Source organism: Vanessa tameamea, chromosome 16 (assembly GCF_037043105.1).
Source record: "Vanessa tameamea isolate UH-Manoa-2023 chromosome 16, ilVanTame1 primary haplotype, whole genome shotgun sequence".
Lineage (NCBI taxonomy): Eukaryota > Metazoa > Arthropoda > Insecta > Lepidoptera > Nymphalidae > Vanessa > Vanessa tameamea.
Genome location: NC_087324.1, coordinates 5,855,222 through 5,877,976, shown reverse-complemented (window position 1 = coordinate 5,877,976; position 22,755 = coordinate 5,855,222). Strand labels below are relative to the sequence as shown.

Here is a 22,755-nt window from a genome sequence, read left to right as displayed (position 1 = left end):
TTAAATTACCAAAATCAAAATGATTCTCTGAATTAATAGGAAACTATTTTTATAACTATTTTAATATAAAAATAAAACTTATTTATTACTTTCCTATATTCTATATCGAAGATTACGACTAAAGAGAATTTATGAAAATGTGTGAAGAATCTGAAGGATTTTTTAAAGGTTATTTTAGCGTTATACATTTATATATGACTATAATGGTATGGCTGACGCAAGTTTCTTGTAAAAGTTTCTGAATTGTGAAATGCTTATCTGGATTCCGTGTAAATCGTATGGCAATTGTATTTTTAAAATATTGTATTTTAACATGATTTTAAATAATAATTTAGGGGATTACATTAACAAAACTTAATTTACAGAAGTAACGAAAACAAATTATATAAATACGATTATTTCTTTGGTGACAAATATGAGGATATTCGTTTTTATAAATGAAATTATTTAATTCCATGTTCAATGCTGTTCATAGTACAAATGTATGTACACTATAAATAGTCCATTATTTGAAAGTGTTAAAAATATACATAGGTCATAAAATTAAAAACCAAATCACTTCTGTATGTTTCAAAATTATTGTATATTTTTTTATGATAAAAAAAATACATTCGGACTAAAAATTTCAAAAGAAATTTTAATTTGTCAGCCATGCCATAATACAGTAATCATGAAGTTTAAGATGAACCATGAGACATAATTATTAAATACTATTAACAGATTATATACTTAGGAATTGATTCAAAAGTATATAACAATTCAGTTTCCTTCAGTCAACTAACGACATATTTAATATGTATGTGTATACAAGTGGCCAAAATTTATTCGACACTATTATAACAAGTTCAATATTCTACTGCAATTTAAATACTTTAATTTTTTTAGGGCTTACAATATATTCAGACCAAAATTGAAGTAACATGTGCACACAGTATCACATATCATTAGTTGCCACAAGGACACAAAAAACTAAATTGAAATACAATTAAAAAAGTAACTAAGACATCACACAATTATGTATAAGTTAATAATTTAATAAATGATTAGCAAATGCTTTTAGAACACAGTATGAATTTAATTATTTCAAGTTTTATTACATATATACATATAACAGAATAAATAAAATATTAATTGTAGGGACATTTGTATCACAACAATGATGAAAATCTGTCAGTCTGTGTCTGAATAATACTGAAACTACTGAATGAGTTTTTTTGGTAGTCCAGACTAATGAGTACTTTTTAATCCAGTAATTGAAGGGCTTCCTCATTATTGTCTAAATCTACATTTAAAGTGAAACTTCACTTTTAATACCGATTTAGGCAATACATGTAACTACATGTAAGTGTCAATAAAAAATCTTTTAACATTTCATTGAACAACATGAGTAAAGAATATTTCAGTTTCAGACATTTCTTTGTAGATTATAAATCTCCTACAATCATAATTTATTACACATCCAATTTCGTAAAAGAAATCTAATCATGAAACAGACCTGATATTTTTTCTTATAGACAATTTGTTACCAACCTGTTTAGTTGTGTGTTTATTTAAATATGACAAATATTACAATCTGGTTACATAAGCCAACTAACAAAATCTTTATAATATAAGATTTAAACCAGTCATGTTCTGTTATTTGTAAAAAGTGTATTTTTAGTAATATAAATTCACGCGTATCAAATAAACTTCTTGATCTGTTAAGGAATATTTAGTTTTGCCATTAAATAATATTTCAGACTTGAAATGCGACATGTCTTTCTTAAACTAGCTAAATATATAAAAAAAACCTTAGAAAATATCTTAAAATTAGAGATCACATTATCCACAAATTACTTTTTCATATTGAATAATAGAGTAGTATAAATATGTATATTGTGTTGATTCCATATTTACAACGAATTTTATGAATAGATATTACAATATTTCAAATAAAATGCCTCAATTGTATTTTTACATCTAGTCCCATCTAGATATAATCGCATATTTTGGTGCCTCACATTCCCCTACACGATCAAGATGCTAATGTAATGACGGTTATCTGTTGCATGTCTGTGGTTTTTGTGATATCCATATTCAGTTTTGTAGTTTAAAAGTCACTTATCATTTAATCGTAGCCTAACTAGTGATAACACTCACTCTTATTTGCTATGCACTTTCGAGTCAATACAGAAATATTTTCATAATAAAAATATTACCGCTAAATATGTAACACATTAGCGCACACACCTGTGTTCAAAAATCATTAGTGGAGTTCAGCTGTATGCTGATTAATGAACTTCCTGGTGTCATTTATCGCACGCATCAGGCATTCGGCGGCACCTCTTTCTTTGGTTCTTCCATATTGCTTATATTCTTTACATCGTCTTTTGTGTCTTCAGCTAAAAATAAGAAGCCATAGAATATATGAATAAGCTTTTCGTAGTACACAAGCTAATACCAATGATTAATTTAAGACTTTACATATTTTGTATGTTTGTTTACTTCTCAAATATGCATTGTTTGAGATCATTTTTAGCCACATCCAACCCGCAACATCGAGGCATAATCATAAATGGCATAGAGTATAAAAGTAATATAGAGCCATGTGGTTTCCAGCAAAGTAGATAAGAGCTAACCCAACTCAATCTGTGGGTGTGTAAGAGACGATCGACTTGAGCGAGGGTAGTGTTAGGCAGTGAGGCGAAGGGGAGTCAGGCGTACCTTTGGCGTCGTCCTTGGCGGGCGTGGCGTCCTTGTCGAGGCGCGGGCGCTTACGCTGCGGCGCGCGGTATGAGCGGTTGTCGCGCCGCCCCTCGCCCTCGTCCTCGGAGTCAGACAGCTCGCCGTCGCCGGTTATACGTTTGTCCTGAACACGATGACACGTGTTATTTTATATGCGTTTTTGACCATTTTAAGATAAAAAAACTAAATTCTTTTACAAATCAATCAATATATAAAATTATACATTATATGCAGTTTAATAATTTGTTATAGTATAGTATATAGGGTGAATAAAACTCAAAACTTAGAACTTAACCTAATACAGGTTAAGTTCTAAGTTTTGAGTTTTATTGAAGTGAAGAGAATTATTATCTGGTTTTTGTTTATTAAATTAAATATAACTTCAACCATAAAAAAAAGAAGAAAGCATAAACTATATTTGTACATAATATAGTCTTGTTTCTGTGAATTTCTAATTAAAATTTGTTCAATTTAAAGTATGTCATAAAATTACTTTATATAAAATACCTTTTTTGTTAATAATAATATGACAGATACCTTTTCACTTTGGGGAAGTCTTTCATCTTTGTCAACCTTATCTTCATCTTCAGACTCATCATTTACAGCATCTTCTGGAATGGCTTGTACCTACAAAAATACATTTCTCATAACCTTTTAACTAAAGTACTTTGCTAAATAATTACAACATATACTATTTAATAAATGTTACAACTGTTATTAGAAAACATTAGAATAATACATATTTCTAGTAAACAATATTTTATATACCTGTACTCCTGGTGCATGCGGTAACATTCGTAAATTTTCAAACAGTCTATTTTTAATTTTTTCCAAATATTCGGGTGTGTTTTGATTAGACATGTTACTTGGAGATATGTGTAGTTTGAAATCAGGTCCAAAGTATTCAAAGTAGTCATTGTAAGGCAATTCATTTGCTATTTCTACTCCAAGTGCAACTGAAGTCTCATAAGTCCAGCAGCGGGAAACATTGCGGATTGTATATCTAAAATAATGTTATTATATGCCTTAGTTACAGAATTTATCATTAACATAACAAAGAAACTTTGTACATACCCTCCGCCTCCAACAAGTAGGAAAGGAAGTCCAAATCTCTTCACCAGCTCTACACATCGTCCATGTCCACGAACAGTTAAATTGAAGCAACCCAATCGGTCACCTAATTCAAATAAATAATATCATAAGAAATATCTTAAATAATAACCATTTTTCACATAATATTAGATATAATTAGTAGTCTTAAGTATATTAATAGCTGTTGGGATGTTTAATGTGCTAACTAGTTAAATTTGTCTATATTATTAACAAAAATAGAACACCTTTAAATATAATATACAATAAAAAAGTCTTTGAAAGTAAGCAGTATTTTTTACCTGTTAGTGAATCTGCTCCACACTGCAACACTACTGCACTGGGCTGGAAAGTTTCCATGACCTTAGATATTATGGGCACAAAGATAGACTCATATGAATCATCATCCATTCCATCCCGTAGAGGTATGTTCACTGCATAGTATTTTCCTTTGCCAGCCCCAATGTCCCGTAGGTCACCTTTAAACATTCATAGTTTAAGAAACATATTAAAATATACATGCATCATATTTTTAAATTTAATGTTTTTCTAGTGCATATTATACAATTTTCTGCATTCTAAATACTTCCATGTAAAGTTCAACTCTGTCGAATTTCCATCCATGTAATTTTTTTAAAAAGGGTCACAATTTTATTGCTTTACACATTAATTTATCAGTTTAAGTATATTTGTATGACTGTTCTCAAATATTTAAATATTAAAAAATATTAATTAAACAAAATTATAACATTAAGATGGTTGTTGGGTAATAGTAAGAATTTTTACTTTAACTTTTTGTCAACTCTTTATTTCAATTACCTGTCCCTGGGAAATATTCTCCATACTTGTGAAATGAGACTGTCATAACTCTGTCTGTAGTGTAGAACGCCTCCTCCACACCATCACCATGATGTACATCAATATCAATATATAAAACTCTTTGGTGGTATTTCAATAGTTCCAAAATTCCAAGAACAATGTCATTTACATAACAGAACCCTGATGCTTCTGATTTCTTAGCATGATGGAGTCCACCACCCCAATTGATACATATTTCTGAAGCCTGCAATGTTTTTATGTAATAATAACAATATTATGACATTATTTTTATTTAGATAAACTTATACAAATATTTCATACTAATCATACCTGTTTATTTAATTTTACTGCTGCGGCTACCGAACCACCGGCTGAGAGCTGACAGAATTCATATAAACCATCAAACACAGGACAGTCCTCACCAACATTAACTAAAAAAAGTTGAATATGTCTATTATTTGGAGAATAAACTTTTTTCTAAATTAAAACTTTCAAAAGACAAATTAAAACAAAAGAGTTATGCTAAGATTTTTAATAACAGATTTGTTTTTTTTTATATTATTGATAAGAGGTTGCATAAAATATATACTTACATCTTTGCATTTGTTTATTATATTCAGACATGTTGTCTGGTCTGATCGATCTTAGAAACCGAATATAATCATCTGAGTGGAACTTAGTCATTTCGTCAGCTGTAGCCTTATGTGGTCTCTAGTTTTAATGTAAAACACAAAATTAATAGTGACAAAATGTTTTTATTGTGATATAAAATTTATTTGATCTATAATTGATTTGATTAATTATTTCTATATTTAGTTTCACCATAAAACAGTAATTATTGTTTGTTTACATATGTTTAAAGTAAATGCTATTATTGTTTTTTTTTGTATTGAACATAAGTGTATTAAGATATGAGAATAATAGAAATGAATTATTACAACCTAATAATAAATATTATGTGTGTAACAATAAAATAAATTTATAATAATTATTATACTTACATATATTTCCATCTTCCTATAAAGTCCATAATTTAAAAGCAAATTGTGAGTCATACGTATACGATGAGGTTTCATGGGATGGCCTTGCCCATAGTAATAATTTCCGATGTCACCTAAAATAAAAATTCATTCATAATTTCAAAAACTTATTCACTTACCAATTTTAACTTCTTAAGAAAGTATTACTCAGTTCTTTTTAAAGCTTGACATATTGAAGTCTGTACTATATACAGTAAAATGAGAATAAATTCATATCCACCAATAGCGTTGCAGATTGAAGTACAGACGCTTCGAAATGGTGCAAAGCACACCCTCGTAAAATAGTTAAGACGAACATGTCACAAAATGGCATACAAATTTATGAAGATATTCATCGAATTCAGTTAATAATGTAAGATAACCAACCAATATATTACAAAACTACATATTTAGTCAATAGCATATTGTAAATCGATATATTGGCGCGTAACAAACTTTGTAATACTTACTATCATAGTAATAGCACACTCTTTTTTTACTATGTGGTTGCATAGCCATTGCGTTAATTTTAACAAATTATTTATAAAATAGTCACTAAATTATGTTATTCTTTACTTTACACTATAAAATAAAACATGAAATAAGAACTTGAGATGCAAGCATTTACTTTCTTTGACTTGATCCACTAACTTCAGCAATCAAACACTTCATTCAAGTTCATTCGTATCTCGTTCAAAGCGGGTGAGCGATAAAAGTGTGGGGGTAAAACAGATTATAAAAGTACAGACATTGATGCGAGGCAATTGACGTGTCAAGAAATTAAGCAGTGTGATGAAAAATGTAATGTTATCGTTTAGTGACTTTAGACCTGAATCATTTCGATGTGTATTACTAGAAACATTTTTTTTCATGTAGTAGTAGTATATAGTATAGTAGTATATAATTTCTAGGTTTGATTCTGAGAGAAATAATTTAGAGTGGTCATCTTAAAAAAATATGGACTATATTGGGTACGGCCTCATAGGCAGTAACGGATTAAAAAAAAATTACTACTTACATTTGATATAATCGTCATTGTCATACTCTTGGCTTATTCTGTTTACATCTGCTTTTTTCCGGCTATCTCTCTCTCTTTCCAATAATATATTTTTATCTTACCTTTTTCAACTATCACTGTCTATGAGTGGGAGTTTGGAATAAACCAATTGATACAGACTGGAAGACGTAATTTAGTGCTGTCAGTAAAAAACAGAATAGACCGTCGAAATCATACATCACTGTGGTTTTGCGTTGCAGCACTTCATTTTTAATTTCTATAAGGTCAAATCTAAAGCTTATACATATTATTTTTAAAAGTGTGTTTTTTAGATTACGATATAAAAAATACATTTTATCATGTGTATTTAATCGACAACGTTATCTTTGAAATAAATCAAATAGCCCGAGCTTCTCCAGCTTCCTGTTGCACACTTCCGTTCCATTTCGAAATCGAAATCAATCCCACGGATTGTCAGAAAGCGAGAGGAAAAATGTTACATATAAAAAATCTGAATAAATCTTACTGTATAATTTACTTTAACATTTATTCAGGGTGTTAGTTAATTTAGTATACTAAATTGCATTAATAATGATTAAAATTATGCGTTGTGACCATTTCTAAAGTTTTATTACGGAATATCTTTTGAGATACATATTCCATAATAAAACTTGCATACATAAATCAGGGATATTGTATAACTCTGGCACCTATCCTATGTCATATCCTATGTCAATGCTTCCACATGGGCATCTTTCCAAGATCATTCAAGAAGGCTATATATATAGTAATTCCTATATTCAAAGGTGGAGATGTGAAATCCATAAATAATTACCGTCCTATTGCAATTTTAATAGCCTTATCGAAGGTTCTTGAACGTTTAGTTTATAAAAGACTCGTTTGCTATATCGAACAATATGATATAATTTCTTCCCAACAATTTGGTTTCTATTCCCACACTCCTATCGAAACTTGAGAGACTAGGTGTTAGGAGAACTCAAAACAATTTTTTTCGCAGCTATCTTACTAATTGTTCTCAAATTACCAAAATCAGCAACCATGTTAGTGATGAGCTGTCGATTTCTTACGGCGTTCCACAGGGTAGTATTTTGGGGCCAATTCTATTTCTTATTTATATAAATGACCTTTGTGGAATGCATATACCCAATGGACAAATTGTCTCCTTTGCTGACGATACCGCTATTCGGTTAATCTACCTTCATCGGTAAATCTTGGCCTGAACTCCAAACTATAGCCCAGAATGGACTGAACTCCATCCTGCATTGCATCCACTCTCTGCACCTTACAATCAACGCTACAAAAACTAATTTCGTAACTTTCTCCATTCGTTCAAACTCTCAACTAAAAACTCCAGTATTTCTCAAACTTCACTCTTGTTCCAATAAAAATAACCCAAGCTGTCAATGTCCATCTAAAACCTCTTCTGAAAAATTAAATATCTTGGCATTGTTCTTGACAAGCATTTAAATTTTAAAGATCATATAGAGTTACTAACAGGCAGAGTGAGCAAATTAATGTATATTTTTAAAACACTAAGACATGTTGCAAATTTTTCAGTGATTAAAAAAAATTATTATGCATTATGCCAATCTCATCTTATGTTGGGGTGGTGCACCAAAAACTACTATGAAACCCTTAGAAATTGCTCAACGTGCCATCTTAAAGGTGGCAACTTTTCGGCCACATCTCTATCCAATCTGTTATACTCAAATTGTGGGGTTCTTGGCGTAAGAAAATTATTCGTATTAAATTTAATTATATTAAATTTAATACGAATAAATATATTACTAATATTAAAAAAATATATTACTCCTATAACCTAATTTCAACTGACCCATACACACTTACACGCACGCACACCCACGCACACACAAAAAAAACAAAAAAAAATCATACCTCTCAATTATTACCTATTTTAATTTAATTAATTATTTACCTATAAACATTTTACCCAGGCGATAGATCTCTAATGTATTTTAATTATTTCAACTTTCGGGGAGAGGACTGATTATCCTTAACACAGGCTATTTAACTTAGCCTAGCTAGGATAGCCAGTACTTGACCTGTTTTTCTTTTGATGACCATATTATATTACACATTAAGTCTTTACTCAAAGTGTAATCATGTAATAGTTTTATAGATGTTTTCTGTGTGAAATAAAATAATAATATTGTGGAGCTCCGTAACCATAACCGAAACTGTTTTTTTTTTATTATAATTTTGTTTTTCGTTATATTTAAATGGAATAGCTAATTGTATTTTAATAATTATTTTTTCTTTGATAATAAAATAATAGCCTGCAAATAAAATCAATTCAATGTCTTGTAATTTTTATGTTTAGCTTATAATTACACATGTATGTAAAGATGATAAAAAAAAATTTGTGCCTATTTTAAAAAATACGTAATTTACAATGGTAATGAGTCATATTCAAACCACAAAATGATAAAGAATGAACTGAAGTTTCGTTCACTCGTTTAAATCATTCGCTCCTCATATTTCAGACATTTCAGTGCTAACGCCATTTTATCTCTCTTGCTTAAGCAGTGGTCAAGGTGAGACGTGCGCTCTTAGTGACTGTGTTAAATATTAATATATATTTTTTTACTTAATTCTTATAAATGTGTTTTATGTTTAAAATTAAATAATTGTCATAAACAGTTTGTAAAAATAGTTTATTTCTATCTCATTTATAAAACAAGTAACATCTTTACAGAGAGACCCTGCTAAAAATCTTCCAATATCGAGATCATCCTGCAGACATCAATAAAAATACAAAATGTAAGTACTTATAAATGTATTATACTTCCGCTTAAGACAAATATTTTTATATAAATGTTATTATAAATGTTATTATAAATTTAACAAAGCTAACTTTGTTCCATCGGTATTGATTTTAAATCAATACCTCACGTCACCTGACTTTTCATTTGCAACCTCTTTAAACTATTATCATTATTATTCTTAGAAGTAATTTCAATCGTTCTCATATTGAGCTAAATATGCTAACATCATCAAAATTTCAATTAATCGTGGTGCTAAAATTCAGTTTCACGTTTCCTATTTCTCATTCACCGCCATTTTGTCATGGCATGAGTGATGAGGTGTGTCATGACACTTTCGCAGAAATTTATACCTGGACAAGTATTAGTCTATCATTGAATTAATTGTCTAATGTTGAATTCCTCTATAATAAGATGAATAGTATGTTTTATATAATTGAATTATTTTTATTTTTTGGTAATTGTGTTACTTAATGAAGCAATTGAAAGCAATCCAACGCGCATGTCAGAACTGTAAATTTAATCAATACTACCGCATGCTCTACTTTGGTGAGACAGCGGTTTCAATATTACACGAGATCCGCCATTACGATTTAATGTTTTTTTTAAATTATTAATAATGAACCGTCGGTACATGCTTTATTTGTTGTTTTATGTGCCTGTAAATCTTAGGCTAGGGCGTACTCCCAGTTGAGGCAGAGCTTATTATACCATTGCTCCATTTTGAGTAGGAGGATACTAATAAAGTAGAATTAAATTGAAATTATACATACACTTTCCTCGCGAGATTTTTGTTTACCAGCATCTGATAAATTTTAAACACAAATTAAGCACATGGCAGTTTAGTGATCTTGCCAGGCTTTGATTCCGCAATAAGCGGTTAAGATTTTGCACGCGTTTAAACCACGAGGCCATCTGGCCTCGTTTTTCTTTAAAGTTAAATCTTATTGAATGATTTTTCTTTCAGGTCTAGCAATTGGAACAATAGCCGTGGTGAAAACGGTGGTTCCAAATTTGGAGGAAACAAATTTGGTAGCAATAACACTTCGAGATTTGGAAATGGTGGCTCCAAATTTGGAGGTGGTGGAGGAAAATTTGGCGGTGGTGGAGGTGGTTATGGTGGCAAGAAAGAATTTTCGGGCGGTCAGAACATGAGGCGTCCAAATTGGGATTCTATGTCTCTGCAACCATTCAACAAAGATTTTTATAATCCACCTCCATCAGTTCTTAATAGGTCGCCATATGAAGTAGAAGAATACAGAAATGAACATGAGGTTACTGTTAGTGGAGCTGAGGTTCCAAACCCTATTCAGCATTTTGAAGAGGGAAATTTCCCAGACTATGTCATGTCATCTATCAAAGGCATGGGTTACAAAGATCCAACACCAATCCAAGCACAAGGCTGGCCAATTGCTATGTCAGGCAAAAATTTGGTTGGTATTGCTCAAACTGGTTCAGGTAAAACATTAGCCTATATTTTACCAGCCATTGTGCACATAAATAACCAACCTCCTGTCAGACGAGGTGATGGTCCCATTGCTCTTGTGTTAGCACCCACTAGAGAACTTGCACAACAGATTCAGCAAGTAGCCACTGACTTCGGCAATGCAGCCTATGTTCGTAATACTTGTATATTTGGAGGTGCCCCAAAACGTGAACAAGCTCGTGACTTGGAAAGAGGAGTGGAAATTGTTATTGCCACTCCTGGACGGTTAATTGACTTCTTGGAAAAAGGCACAACTAATTTACAGCGGTGCACATATTTAGTTCTGGACGAAGCTGACCGTATGTTGGACATGGGTTTTGAACCCCAAATAAGAAAGATAATAGAACAAATTCGCCCAGACAGACAAACTTTAATGTGGTCTGCAACATGGCCCAAAGAAGTTAGAAAATTGGCAGAGGATTACCTTGGTGACTATGTACAGATCAATGTTGGTTCTATGCAGCTGTCTGCTAACCATAACATTCTACAAATTGTAGATGTTTGCCAAGAACATGAGAAAGAAAACAAGTATGTATTATTGAATTGTAAATTGTTAATATTAACATTAATATGTGATGATTTTAAATTTAGAATGAAACAAACTTTGATTAAAATAAAGTATTATCCTCTAAGAAGATCTGAATACTCAATCCTACTATCAAAACATATTTTATGTTTTCTCTCTCTCAACTTTTACTTTTATTGCAGATTAAATGTATTGCTACAAGAAATAGGACAAAACCAAGACCCTGGAGCAAAAACTATAATTTTTGTTGAGACCAAAAGAAAAGTAGAAAATATAACAAGAAACATTAGACGATATGGATGGCCTGCTGTTTGCATGCACGGGGACAAAACACAACAAGAAAGAGATGATGTCCTATATCAGTTTAAGCAAGGACGTGCTAGTATACTAGTTGCAACTGATGTTGCAGCCAGAGGATTAGGTATGTCTGAAATTAAAAGATTAAAATATTTAAGTTATATTGGATTTCCATATTGACTAATGAGACATTATGTTAAACAAAGTAACTTAAATAAAATGTGATTTGTTTTATACTTTCAGAGGCACTGGCGGAAAGTTATTGTGTTCTGTTTGACTATTACAAAATATTGAACAAGTTACTGCACTGGATTCGTTGATAAGATCTAGTCCGATGCAGTGGTATTTTTTTGGAGAATGCAATAACTCGTCTTAAATGGTGCCTCAATGTGCCTTTCACTACAACTGGACCCGCGGCCGGAAAGCTGGATAGTATGTCCGTGATTTCGGATACACTTGAAAGTTGTTGAAAACCTGGTGATGCACTACGAAATGTTGAACAATTGCTAAGTTGAAAGATAGAATTAGAAGTGCATTGTTGAAAAACTTGACCACAAGTTGAACTGATCGGCAAGAGGTCAAGGGTTTTCTGTTTCGGCCAAATTGGAGTTTTCAAGAGGGCAATGAAAATTATATCATACTACTTTAAATGTCAACGCCCTTAAAGAGACTCCTGGGTTCTGAGTGAGAGGCAAAATTAGATTTGATACAAATGTGTAACTCATTCATGTAAGTAATACGGCTGTGAGTTACCTAACATATTTGTTTTCAAGACTTCAAATAACTGATTTATTGAAGATTCTTGTAAATAATTATCATAAAACTTCTATGTTATATAAATACTCTCTATCAGGAATATTATTTAAAATGTATTCATTTTTTATCTAGATGTGGATGGAATTAAATTTGTTATAAACTTCGACTATCCTAATTCATCTGAGGACTACATTCACCGAATTGGTAGAACAGGGCGATCTAAATCAAAAGGAACGTCATATGCCTTTTTCACACCTTCGAATTCTCGTCAAGCTAAAGACCTAGTTTCTGTACTCCAAGAGGCAAATCAGGTTAGTAGTAATGAGTCATTATTATTTTAACCTAGTTATTTTCCTCATACCTTTGGCATGGGTACGCCTATCAATGACGTGACATGAATGCAAGTATGAGGTACATAAAAACAGCTACATGCCTTCGGTGTTCACATACAATTTTATCTGGATCCCATCCTCAGATGCTGTAACATTGTTAATTAAATTAATACCATCTTTTTTTTTTTAAATTTTATAATTTATATAATAATCATTTTTTGTTATTATAGATCATTAGTCCTCAACTGCAGACCATGGCTGACCGCTGCGGAGGTGGAGGCGGAGGATGGAATAGAAATCGATTTGGAGGTGGCCGTGGAGGCGGTGGCTCATTTAAAAGAGGATCAAACTTTGGCAGGGGCAATGGACATGGCAGCAGTGGTCATAAAAGATTTAATGAATATTAATTTAATAACTAGCTATTATTTAAAGTAGTGATTTTAAGCAAATCCTCATAGGAATAAAACTTAAGTGTGTGAATGTTGTATCTAGAATAAAGTCTAGACTGGTGTAAAAGCAAAATGACTACAATAATTGTACTTCTTGAATTTAAATTTTATTTATTTTGTTTTCCGAAATTAACAGGTCAAAATCATATGAATGAACTGAATTATTTAATTTAATTTTTACTGTGATATTTAGTGAGGATTAGCTGAAGTGTTATTAAGTTATTTGTCTCATTACCTGTCAAAAATATCTCAATAAGCAATTCAGCTGTTGTAGATGTCTGCCCCAAATAAGATTCATTCCAATTCAGTTATCTGGTAATAAAAAAAAATGTAAATTAAAATGGCTTTTATTTATAACGCGTAAAATTAAATATGAACTACCTATCCATTAGAACATTTAATGCCTTTAAAACAGTGTTGCAGAACTATCGATAGTTGACCTCGAAAACTATAAAGGATATCGATAGTATCGTTTGACCAATACTATCGATAGCTCTCCGTGACCAGTCCTATTGATAACGGCTATACTATTAGTAGCATCGATACTATTGATACAATCGATTACATATGGACAAGTTACATATAAATAAATAAAAACCTTACTGTGCTTTACACGTGATGTAACATCTATACAGTTATAATATGTGCTCACATTTCTATTGCATTTTACATTTTTAAACGTATTTGTAAGTTTTTCTATACATCTTAGTAGAGAAACTGATAATTTTAGAGGTTTTTGAAGTGATGTCATAATTAAACACATTTTTTGCGCTTACATTGCAAATGTTGGCTCAACCAGCATAGTAAAATATAAATAATGTACTACAGTATTGTATACCTTAAAAAGGTCTTCAAAAAAGTTGAGCGATGAGATATTCCTATCTCTTAGGGATAACCCACGATAACTATTTTTTATCCTTTACTTTTTACGAGAAATAATGGCTTATTTTCAAAGCGTTTTTAAGCAATACAGCATTAATACTTATCCAATTAACTACCTTAAATACATTGTGCATTTAATATCTAGATAATATAGATCAATATAGCTCTTTACAGCATGTAATTTAAATGAATATTTTCAAAGATATTACAGATTTAAAACATAGCGGTTTGTATAGTTTAATGACTGGAAAACTGTAAACGTTCTGAGACATTCTGTAGTATATTAAGTACGAGTATTGCACCCGTGTGAAGCCGGGGCGGATCGCTAGTATTATAATAAAAAATCGTAATATCCATATATAGTTATGCATATTTCATCTTATTTTCTACTACATTAACTTAATATTTTTTATGGTTTCGTACCAAAAGGGTAAAATGGGACCCTTATATAAATATTCCGTCCGTCCGTCTGTTACCAGGCTGTATCTCCTGAACCGTGATAGTTATACAGTTGTTTTCACAGATGATGTATTTCTGTTGCCGCTAAAAAATAATAAAATAAATATTTAAGAGGGCTCCCATACAACAAAGGCTGTTTTTATCGCAAGTTTTTGCTTGGTATTGATAATGATAACAGGTAGACGCTTGAAATATTCAAAGAATTTTTAGTTATATAACAATGAAGTTAAAATAAAATACATATTTAAGGGATAATAATAGGAGCTCCTATAAAAAACTTGATTTTGCCGTTTTTATACATACGGAACCCTTCGTGCGTTAGTCCGACTAGCATTTTGTTGTATAAAAATAAGGTTTTAGTTAAAAAAAATTTTCAAGCAACACAAAAATATTTGGTCAATTTTCTGGCAATGTTACAATATTAAATAATTATGTTTTTTTTGTCTTCAAAAATATATAAAAATCATAGATTTAAGTTATAATTTTGTCTTTTGTGTGTCCATAATACTATTTGTCTGATACTTGACAGTTGATAGCGGAAAAATTCGAAGTGTCAAACTGTCAAGATCTTGTAAGAAAATAAAGAAATGCGGTCCTTAACTTGAATTTAGAGGGGTGAATTATTTGTATATTATAATACTAATGTGATTTATGACCACTATAATTTATCTGTCATGGCTCTTAATGTTTTAAAAAGTTTTTTACAACGCAATGATTTCGTCAAAATGTAAGTATTACAATTATTATGTCATGTATCTACCTAGAAAAAAATATATTTGAGGTTATATTTAAACATGGTTTGTATTTTCTTTGTAGATTCCTGAAAGATGGTAAAAAGATATTGCAAAGCAGAACATATTCAATTGGAATAAGTACTGACAGTAAAGTTAAAGCAAATTATATACTTTTACGAAGCAATGTAGCCAGAGACTGGCAATTAACTAGCTTTTCAGTTAGAAATCAATTATATTCTACACAAACAGCACAACAAAGTGATAGTGAATATTGTAATGAGAATAATATTACTGTAATCGGGGATGACGTGCCTAGCCCAGTAAGAGACATAGACACTAGCAATCTTCCAGACTATATAAAAAATTTTTTGAAAGAGCAGGGCTTTACCAAGCCTACAGTAATTCAATCTCAGGGATGGCCTATTGCAATATCTGGTAAAAATTTTGTTGGTATTGCTCAGACAGGTACTGGGAAAACATTGGCATATTTATTGCCTGCAGTAATTCAGTTGAAAGAAAATAGAGGGCGAAAAGGAAGAGGACCAAGGGTGCTGGTTTTGGCACCTACTAGAGAATTAGCAAGGCAGATTGAAGTAGTTGCTAAGGATTTTCAAAAGTTATTAAATATAAGGTGCTTATGTATATATGGTGGTGTCAGTAGAACAGGTCAAGCTGAACAGTTAAAGGCAGGAGTTGATATATTGATAGCCACACCCGGTAGATTAAATGATTTTATTAATAGTAAAGTCACAAATTTGAGTCGCTGTACCTATGTTGTGTTGGATGAAGCTGACAGAATGTTAGATATGGGCTTTGAACCTCAGATTCGTGAGGCTTTGGAAGAAGTACCATATGATAGACAAATTTTGATGTTTTCTGCTACATGGCCGAAGGAAGTACAATATTTAGCAAAGGATTATTTAGGAGAGTTTGTCCAGGTCAATGTTGGTTCTACAGAATTGTCAGCAAATCACAACATTCAACAGCATATCCATGTATGTGAGCAAGAAGAAAAGATGAGCAAGTGAGTATTGTTAATCACTAAAATAACAAATAAACCATTTTTGATATAAACATTTTAATATATGTATTTATTTTTAAGTAAGGTTTATTATAATTGTATTTTATAAAAAATTTTTTTAAATGTGAATTGTGAAAATGCAAAATGTAAAACCCTTCATAACAATTAATAACCTGAGCCCAATTAACTGTGGTTATATTTATGACATGGTCTATAATGATTTTTTTGTTTACATATTTAGAGCAAATTTAATTGATTTTTTATTTGTGTAATATCATTTTTCAGGTTTAAATCAATTATGCATGATATATCTGGACAAGGCTTTGGGAAACTGCTAGTGTTTACCAATACAAAGAAATTTGTTGACAATTTGTCTCTTATGTTAAGAAGAAATGGTTGGCCAGCTGCAGGCATACATGGTGATAAGACACAGTTGCAAAGGGATAGTGTTATTGACAAATTTAGAAGTGGTAAAACAAATATACTTGTTGCTACCGATGTAGCAGCTAGAGGATTAGGTAAGCCTTTGGACATTTTAAACTTGATTGATTAACAAGTTATTGTGTATTGTATTGTTGAGGTTAGCAGCACATTGGCTGCCTACAGAAGGATTAATCATAGAGCCTATTCCAATGGAAGTAGGAAAAAACATAAACAAACCTTAGATTTACGTATTTCGTGTGATTTTCTAATAACTCAGCTATATTGTGCACTACTAAGAACTTATGATTAATATTTCTTTATTTAGAATACAACACTATTACACTTAACTACATATTACCACTTTAATTTTTGACAACGTTCAAAATGCCATTATTTTCACAAATCCATAGTGATTATCATTGATTAATCAAGCTCTCGACCAATGATATCGTGTCAATTTGCTGTCAAATGTACCATTTAATATTTATAAAAATCTTATCAGTATCATATTTTGTATAATTTTTTTTAAATCTTTCATAGCTTTGATCTTTACAAAGTTTAATCATTTTAGATGTGGAGGGGGTAACCCATGTGATCAATTATGATTATCCCAATACTTCAGAAGATTATATACATAGGATTGGGCGAACAGGTCGTTTGCAGAATACTGGTATTGCTCACACAATTCTTACCAGTGAAAATGCGAGACAGGCTAAAAGTTTAATTTCTGTTTTGAAAGAAGCAAATCAGGTTAGTTTATATGTATAAAGAAGTATCAAATTGAATATAAATCATATTCATAATGATTTATTGCTAAATGTGGTCTATACATTCATGTTGACTAACTTTTTTTAATTATTACTGTTTTCAAAATTAACATTTATTCTTTGAAATCAATTGTATCATAACATGTGTGCAATTTTGAAATCACTTTGAGGCTAAAAGTATGGACTTTAGTGTTCATGCTTAATTTTGTTGCAGCTTTTTAGCTTGGGTCAGTGTTAAGGAACTCCCTAAGATATAAAATTATATTGTCATTACCAAAAGTTTCACTTCTATTACTTTTTTATTATATCCAATTTCATTTCACAGGAAGTTCCAGAGGTCTTACATCAGTTAGCCAGAGAAAATGTGAAAACCAAACATCAGCAGTCAAGATATACTCCAAACAAGTACAATTCAAATACAAATAGAAAATGGAATAAATTTCGTAGTAATAAAATGTATTAGATATACCTTGGTATCAGTAATTTAATGTTAAGTGTATTCGATTATAAGTCGAAAAAGTCGAAAAATATAGTGTAATTTATAATTAGCGCATTGTGTTAGAAGTAAAGATTCATAGACCACTGAATAACTGATTTTAATTTTTTTTATACCTTTAAATTTCACCTGAAATTGTATACTTAAAAATTGAACATGTATCAATTATTTATATAAATTTCCCGCAGATTGTCTAACACTTGAGATTAAACTCGTGTACTGATTGAAAATGTTGCATGGACGGATTAAACAATTACTTTTTCTTTAATTTTTCCAAATTTGTCTTTGTTACTAAAGCGGTTATGTATATTTAATATTTGTTACTCTTAAACTGAAAGTAAATTTTAATGTTTATTTCATTAAATTAATCTTGATTGTTTTTCTGTCACTACCTATAGAGTCAATGCCGTGTATTATAGCACTTTCAAAAAATTACATCCTAACAACATTTGGAACAGATAATACATAAAATATATTACGTGTTAATGACGACATTCTATAGACGTACTATAGATACTCAATAATTTATATAATATCATGCGAAATTGTTTCTGAGATAAATTTATTGGTACGTAATTTACCTACTGAGATAATATCATCTTATGTTTGTTACCTTATTATGTTTGTTGGTATGTTAAATTATATTTATTATGCTTTTACGACAAAAGTTTCCGTTTTAAATCTCTATAATATAAAATTAATCAATTAATTACTTAGTTTTACAAGAATGAAATTGTTTTATCTAAGACGTAAGTATAATGCTGTTTTATATAGCGAAGGAATTTTATATACTCTGGGTATTTCCATGGTAACATAATGACATTAAGCGTTTATTATTGCTGCTTGGTACATATAAAACAGACATAAATAATAATAGTGAAATAACTTTAAATATAATGACTTCGTATAAAAGCTAAGAAATGGCGTTATTGCCTGATTTAGACGTTAAATCTTTGCTTAATGTCGTAGAGGAAAATTTCGAGCGAGTGGGCTTGGTTTGTAGACGAAAACTGTTATTCACAGTAGTGCTATATTTATTTAATTGCGATAAATTAGAACGATACTTTTTAAATATATTATGTACATTAATAAAATATACCTAGATGTTAGTTTATATACTCTATGTACTGATTTTTTTTGGTCACGAACACATGCTCTGAAATGGGAATATTTGTCTTGTCACTATACCCATATTAATAAATGAGGAGACGTTTTTTTATGTTCTCTAGTATAATGTAAATAAATCACACTACATGTTATATATACATACATTTTAAAATCACTTTTAAAACATTTCTTTCTCTATGAATATGAAATTAATTAATTTAAGTAGGTAAACAAATTTAGCACTTGGAATTGAATTAAAGCTAAGTTAAGGTTTTTAAATTATTATACTTTTTCAGAAATCTTTTGCTATTTGCATGATATACATCGGAGAGCATGTTGTGCCAAAAGATCAGTTAATAAAAAATTTCGAAGCAACAATAAACGACGTAAATGCCGGTTATTGTGATATTAAATTGTGTGGTTTGCTTATGGTTTATGACAGTTATTTTATACATATAATTGAGGTATTTATATTTGTATTGTTTGTCGTAGGAATAACTAAACCTTTTGTATTCTTGAAGCGTTTATTTTAAGGGATCTGAGGATACTGTTCATAGACATCTAAGATTTTTATTTGAACACGAAGTGAAATGGGTACAGCAGAATACTCAAGACGATGAAGCTTCATCTTCAGCGGTAGAAGATGGGAAGGAAGGTCTTACTGTTATTCTAGAAGAAAAGGTGGCAACAAATGAAATTAAAATGTTCAAGCGTCTGAAAATGCTAACTGTATATCATTGCATACAAACAGTTTAGTGTTCTTTGTAATTATTTACTTATATTTATTGTAATGACTTACCAATTTCGTACTAGATTATGCATTTTAAACATCAACATATAGGCGCTATTGGCTGAAGAACGCGGTCGTCACAATAGCATTTAACTTGACATTTAAGTCGACGGTGGACTATTAAATGTTATAAAATTTGTGCTTTCACAGTCATAGCCGATTTCAGCTAAGCCCCGATTAAATTTTCAAGTTTAGTGATATCCTTTATAGATTTACCTTTTTTAGCTTACGTTTGAAGATTGGCGAGCTTTGACCGCTCGGCCGCCGTCTCTCATTGGCACGCTGGATATTCATGGTTCAATGGTAGAACACATGGAACAATTGCGAATTTGTCTCGATAAAATTAAAAGAATTTGTGCATATGCGAAAGCTGATCAAGATGTGAGTATGGTACCCGAGTAATATATTTTTGTAATCTTTAAATGACAAACATCAAAACGTATGAATAAGCTTATAACACTTACAAATATTTTATGTATGCGTTTTATGAATACGATTTAAAATGATAACAAATGTTGTGGTTCTAATTACAGTTGTCGTTCGAGGGTTTAAGCGCAGTAGACCCTAAAATGGAAGCGTTACCTGAAGCGGCTTTATTGGACTATCTCTTACAATCACGATTCATTTTAGATCTTCGACATGTTGTACATTTACATCGACGTGTTGACGACTACGCTTTCTACTTCGGTAATTATATTTAATGAATATGATAATCGCAGTAATTAAATCAAATTACTACAATTCTTACTTATTAGTTTAAATTACAACGACATCATATCGTTACTGTTTTTAATTAAAGGTAATTAAACATAGGTTCATGCTTATTCTAAATTATTATTGTTTTTGTAGAGAACGTATGGCCTCTTCCTACTCACTTCACACCTCGTCTTCTCTACAAGTTGAAGGTAGACGATTCATTTGTGGAGCCTCTTCCCGTGATGCCTTGGGAGATGATACAAAAAGAAGTCGATGAAGAGGAAAGGGAAGAACGGCAAAGTGCTAGTTCTTCAAGCGATTAAAAACTAAGTTGTCAAATACCTTAATATGTATTGTTAAACATATAATTTTGTTTCATTACGTTTCATATCTAGTCATTTTTATAATAAACATATTCTAACTGTAAATACACGTGTTTTCATTTTGGTATTTAAAACATACGAAAACTTTAAAGTAATCAATCAATCGGTTGTTTGTCAGTAGAAGTGAATCATGTTGCCAATAGAAATGTATTATTTCGATGTCGCTATAGTAACAGCGATATCATGTGAGATCAATGGAATAAGTAACTAGTACGTTGGTCTAGCGATATCATGGAAAAAAAAGTAGTAAAAAAAATTCACAAAAACCCCTTCAGCGGAATCAAATTACCTCCTATCACTAAATGTAAGAAAAGTGATGTTAGAACAATTTTAGACGTGGATCCTCAATATTTTTCATTAGTGGAAGGAAGACCAATCAAGACCAATACATCGATTAATAAATATAAACAAAATATAAGAAATATAGCTTTGAAACGAACACTTCACGGATTTCTTACGGATGAAATTTTAAGAATCAATAGAGAAATTGAAACAGAAAGAAAAATATATAACACAGCATCAAAGCATTTTGAAGAATATCAGCACAGCTTCGATAAATTTTTAGCAGATGATAATAATAAAACGATCGTAATCATGAAAACATCGGATAATTTAGCTAAAGAGTTATCCAATGAAACGGAAGAGCACAAAAAAGCTAATTTTGAATTGGCAACAATTAAGTCGAAACTACAATATATTAATGAGACCTTACAAATATTGTTATCTTTTCAATGTTTTCTACACAAAGCTGCGCCGATTTTGTGGCAAGAAAAATATAATATTAATTTGAATTTGGAACACTTGGAAATTCTTAGTATGGATTCAGATATTTTTGTTGAAATTCATATTAATTTAATAAGGGAACGTTTAAGTAAATTACCACCTTCAAGACTGTATTTCAAAACTCCTGATCAATTGTTAATTGTTTTTGATTTACTTGAAAAACAAAATTTAAATTATCTGTTGGTAACCGAGGAGTTAAATGTAGAGAAAAACAAGTTTTTAAAATCACTGGGATTTTTGAAGAACTTACTTGGAAATGAGTTGGAATTCATTAAAGCAAAGGTACATTATATACTATATTATATAAACTTTAAATTAACCTAATGTAAAATAAAATATTTTTTTATTTATTTTATTTATCATTTATCAATTGCATACTTTTATTTTGTAGATGAAAAAAATCGAAGAATTAATAGTTTGGAATAAACACAGGGAAATAGAATTGAAAGAGATATTTTTTCAAATATTAGAGGATAAAATGCAGTATTTGGTATCATCAGAGACAGTGTTACAAATTTTTAATTATGTAGAATTTGCATATGAACAAGTAATAGCATCAAATGATGCAAATCTAAGTTCTTTAGATATGACAGTAGCTCTTGAAGAAGAATATAATAATTTGATGTTAGATTTGTCAGCATTTGATTTAGATGTTATTAAAGCTATAGAAAAAGAAACATATCAAAACGAAGCGAAAGAAACAAAACAAGCGAAAATTGCGAGTAAATTACTAAAAGATGTTAATAAGTTAAACAAGCGTTTGAAATCGTCCTACGAACCATCAAGGAAAAAAGCTTACGAGTAAAATTAATCATTTTTTAATCTTTAATGTGATGTTGCATTAAACTGATTTCTTAATATAAATTAATACTCGTAGAAAGAACTTTGCAGATTAATTTCTTCTTATTTTCTTTTT

The 22,755-nt window shown here is 30.5% G+C and overlaps 5 protein-coding genes across 6 annotated transcripts; 4 read left to right on the top strand and 1 right to left on the bottom strand.

Annotated features, from left to right (window-relative positions):
• Nucleotides 1-1,950: 1,950 nt before the first annotated feature.
• On the bottom strand, nucleotides 1,951-6,341 carry LOC113393901 (histone deacetylase HDAC1). The gene is made up of 11 exons (XM_026631011.2): nucleotides 6,122-6,341; nucleotides 5,634-5,746; nucleotides 5,226-5,343; nucleotides 4,963-5,063; nucleotides 4,633-4,876; nucleotides 4,116-4,292; nucleotides 3,799-3,901; nucleotides 3,493-3,727; nucleotides 3,262-3,351; nucleotides 2,704-2,848; nucleotides 1,951-2,381 (listed from the first exon to the last, which is right to left on the bottom strand). Exons 1-11 carry the CDS (start codon nucleotides 6,168-6,170, stop codon nucleotides 2,305-2,307), a joined length of 1,452 nt encoding a protein of 483 aa, XP_026486796.1. The 5' UTR covers nucleotides 6,171-6,341; the 3' UTR covers nucleotides 1,951-2,304.
• Nucleotides 6,342-9,153: 2,812 nt separating this feature from the next.
• LOC113393968 (ATP-dependent RNA helicase p62) lies at nucleotides 9,154-13,639 on the top strand. Of its 2 annotated transcripts, none has more exons than XR_003368533.2 (6): nucleotides 9,154-9,224; nucleotides 9,388-9,450; nucleotides 10,420-11,466; nucleotides 11,647-11,885; nucleotides 12,005-12,490; nucleotides 12,650-12,819. XR_003368533.2 is itself a non-coding variant. In XM_026631113.2 (6 exons), coding segments are annotated over exons 2-6 (1,644 nt in total). In that variant the 5' UTR covers nucleotides 9,162-9,224; nucleotides 9,388-9,448; the 3' UTR covers nucleotides 13,257-13,639. The 2 variants fall into 2 exon arrangements, 1 of the variants encoding a protein (XP_026486898.1); XM_026631113.2 differs by lacking the exon at nucleotides 12,005-12,490 and adding an exon at nucleotides 13,080-13,639 and having other exon boundaries at nucleotides 9,162-9,224; nucleotides 12,650-12,828.
• A 1,530-nt stretch (nucleotides 13,640-15,169) lies between these two features.
• On the top strand, nucleotides 15,170-18,174 carry LOC135193291 (ATP-dependent RNA helicase p62-like). The gene is made up of 5 exons (XM_026631115.2): nucleotides 15,170-15,366; nucleotides 15,456-16,397; nucleotides 16,680-16,912; nucleotides 17,389-17,567; nucleotides 17,910-18,174. The coding sequence occupies exons 1-5, from the start codon at nucleotides 15,314-15,316 to the stop codon at nucleotides 18,045-18,047; spliced, it is 1,545 nt and encodes a 514-aa protein (XP_026486900.1). The 5' UTR covers nucleotides 15,170-15,313; the 3' UTR covers nucleotides 18,048-18,174.
• A 703-nt stretch (nucleotides 18,175-18,877) lies between these two features.
• Nucleotides 18,878-20,996, top strand: LOC113393969 (uncharacterized). Its single transcript, XM_026631116.2, has 6 exons — nucleotides 18,878-19,075; nucleotides 19,484-19,651; nucleotides 19,722-19,937; nucleotides 20,203-20,358; nucleotides 20,511-20,664; nucleotides 20,827-20,996. Exons 1-6 carry the CDS (start codon nucleotides 19,001-19,003, stop codon nucleotides 20,994-20,996), a joined length of 939 nt encoding a protein of 312 aa, XP_026486901.2. The 5' UTR covers nucleotides 18,878-19,000.
• Nucleotides 20,997-21,197: 201 nt separating this feature from the next.
• LOC113393884 (uncharacterized) lies at nucleotides 21,198-22,644 on the top strand. Its single transcript, XM_064217380.1, has 2 exons — nucleotides 21,198-22,121; nucleotides 22,231-22,644. The coding sequence occupies exons 1-2, from the start codon at nucleotides 21,288-21,290 to the stop codon at nucleotides 22,642-22,644; spliced, it is 1,248 nt and encodes a 415-aa protein (XP_064073450.1). The 5' UTR covers nucleotides 21,198-21,287.
• The last annotated feature ends 111 nt before the right edge of the window (nucleotides 22,645-22,755 follow it).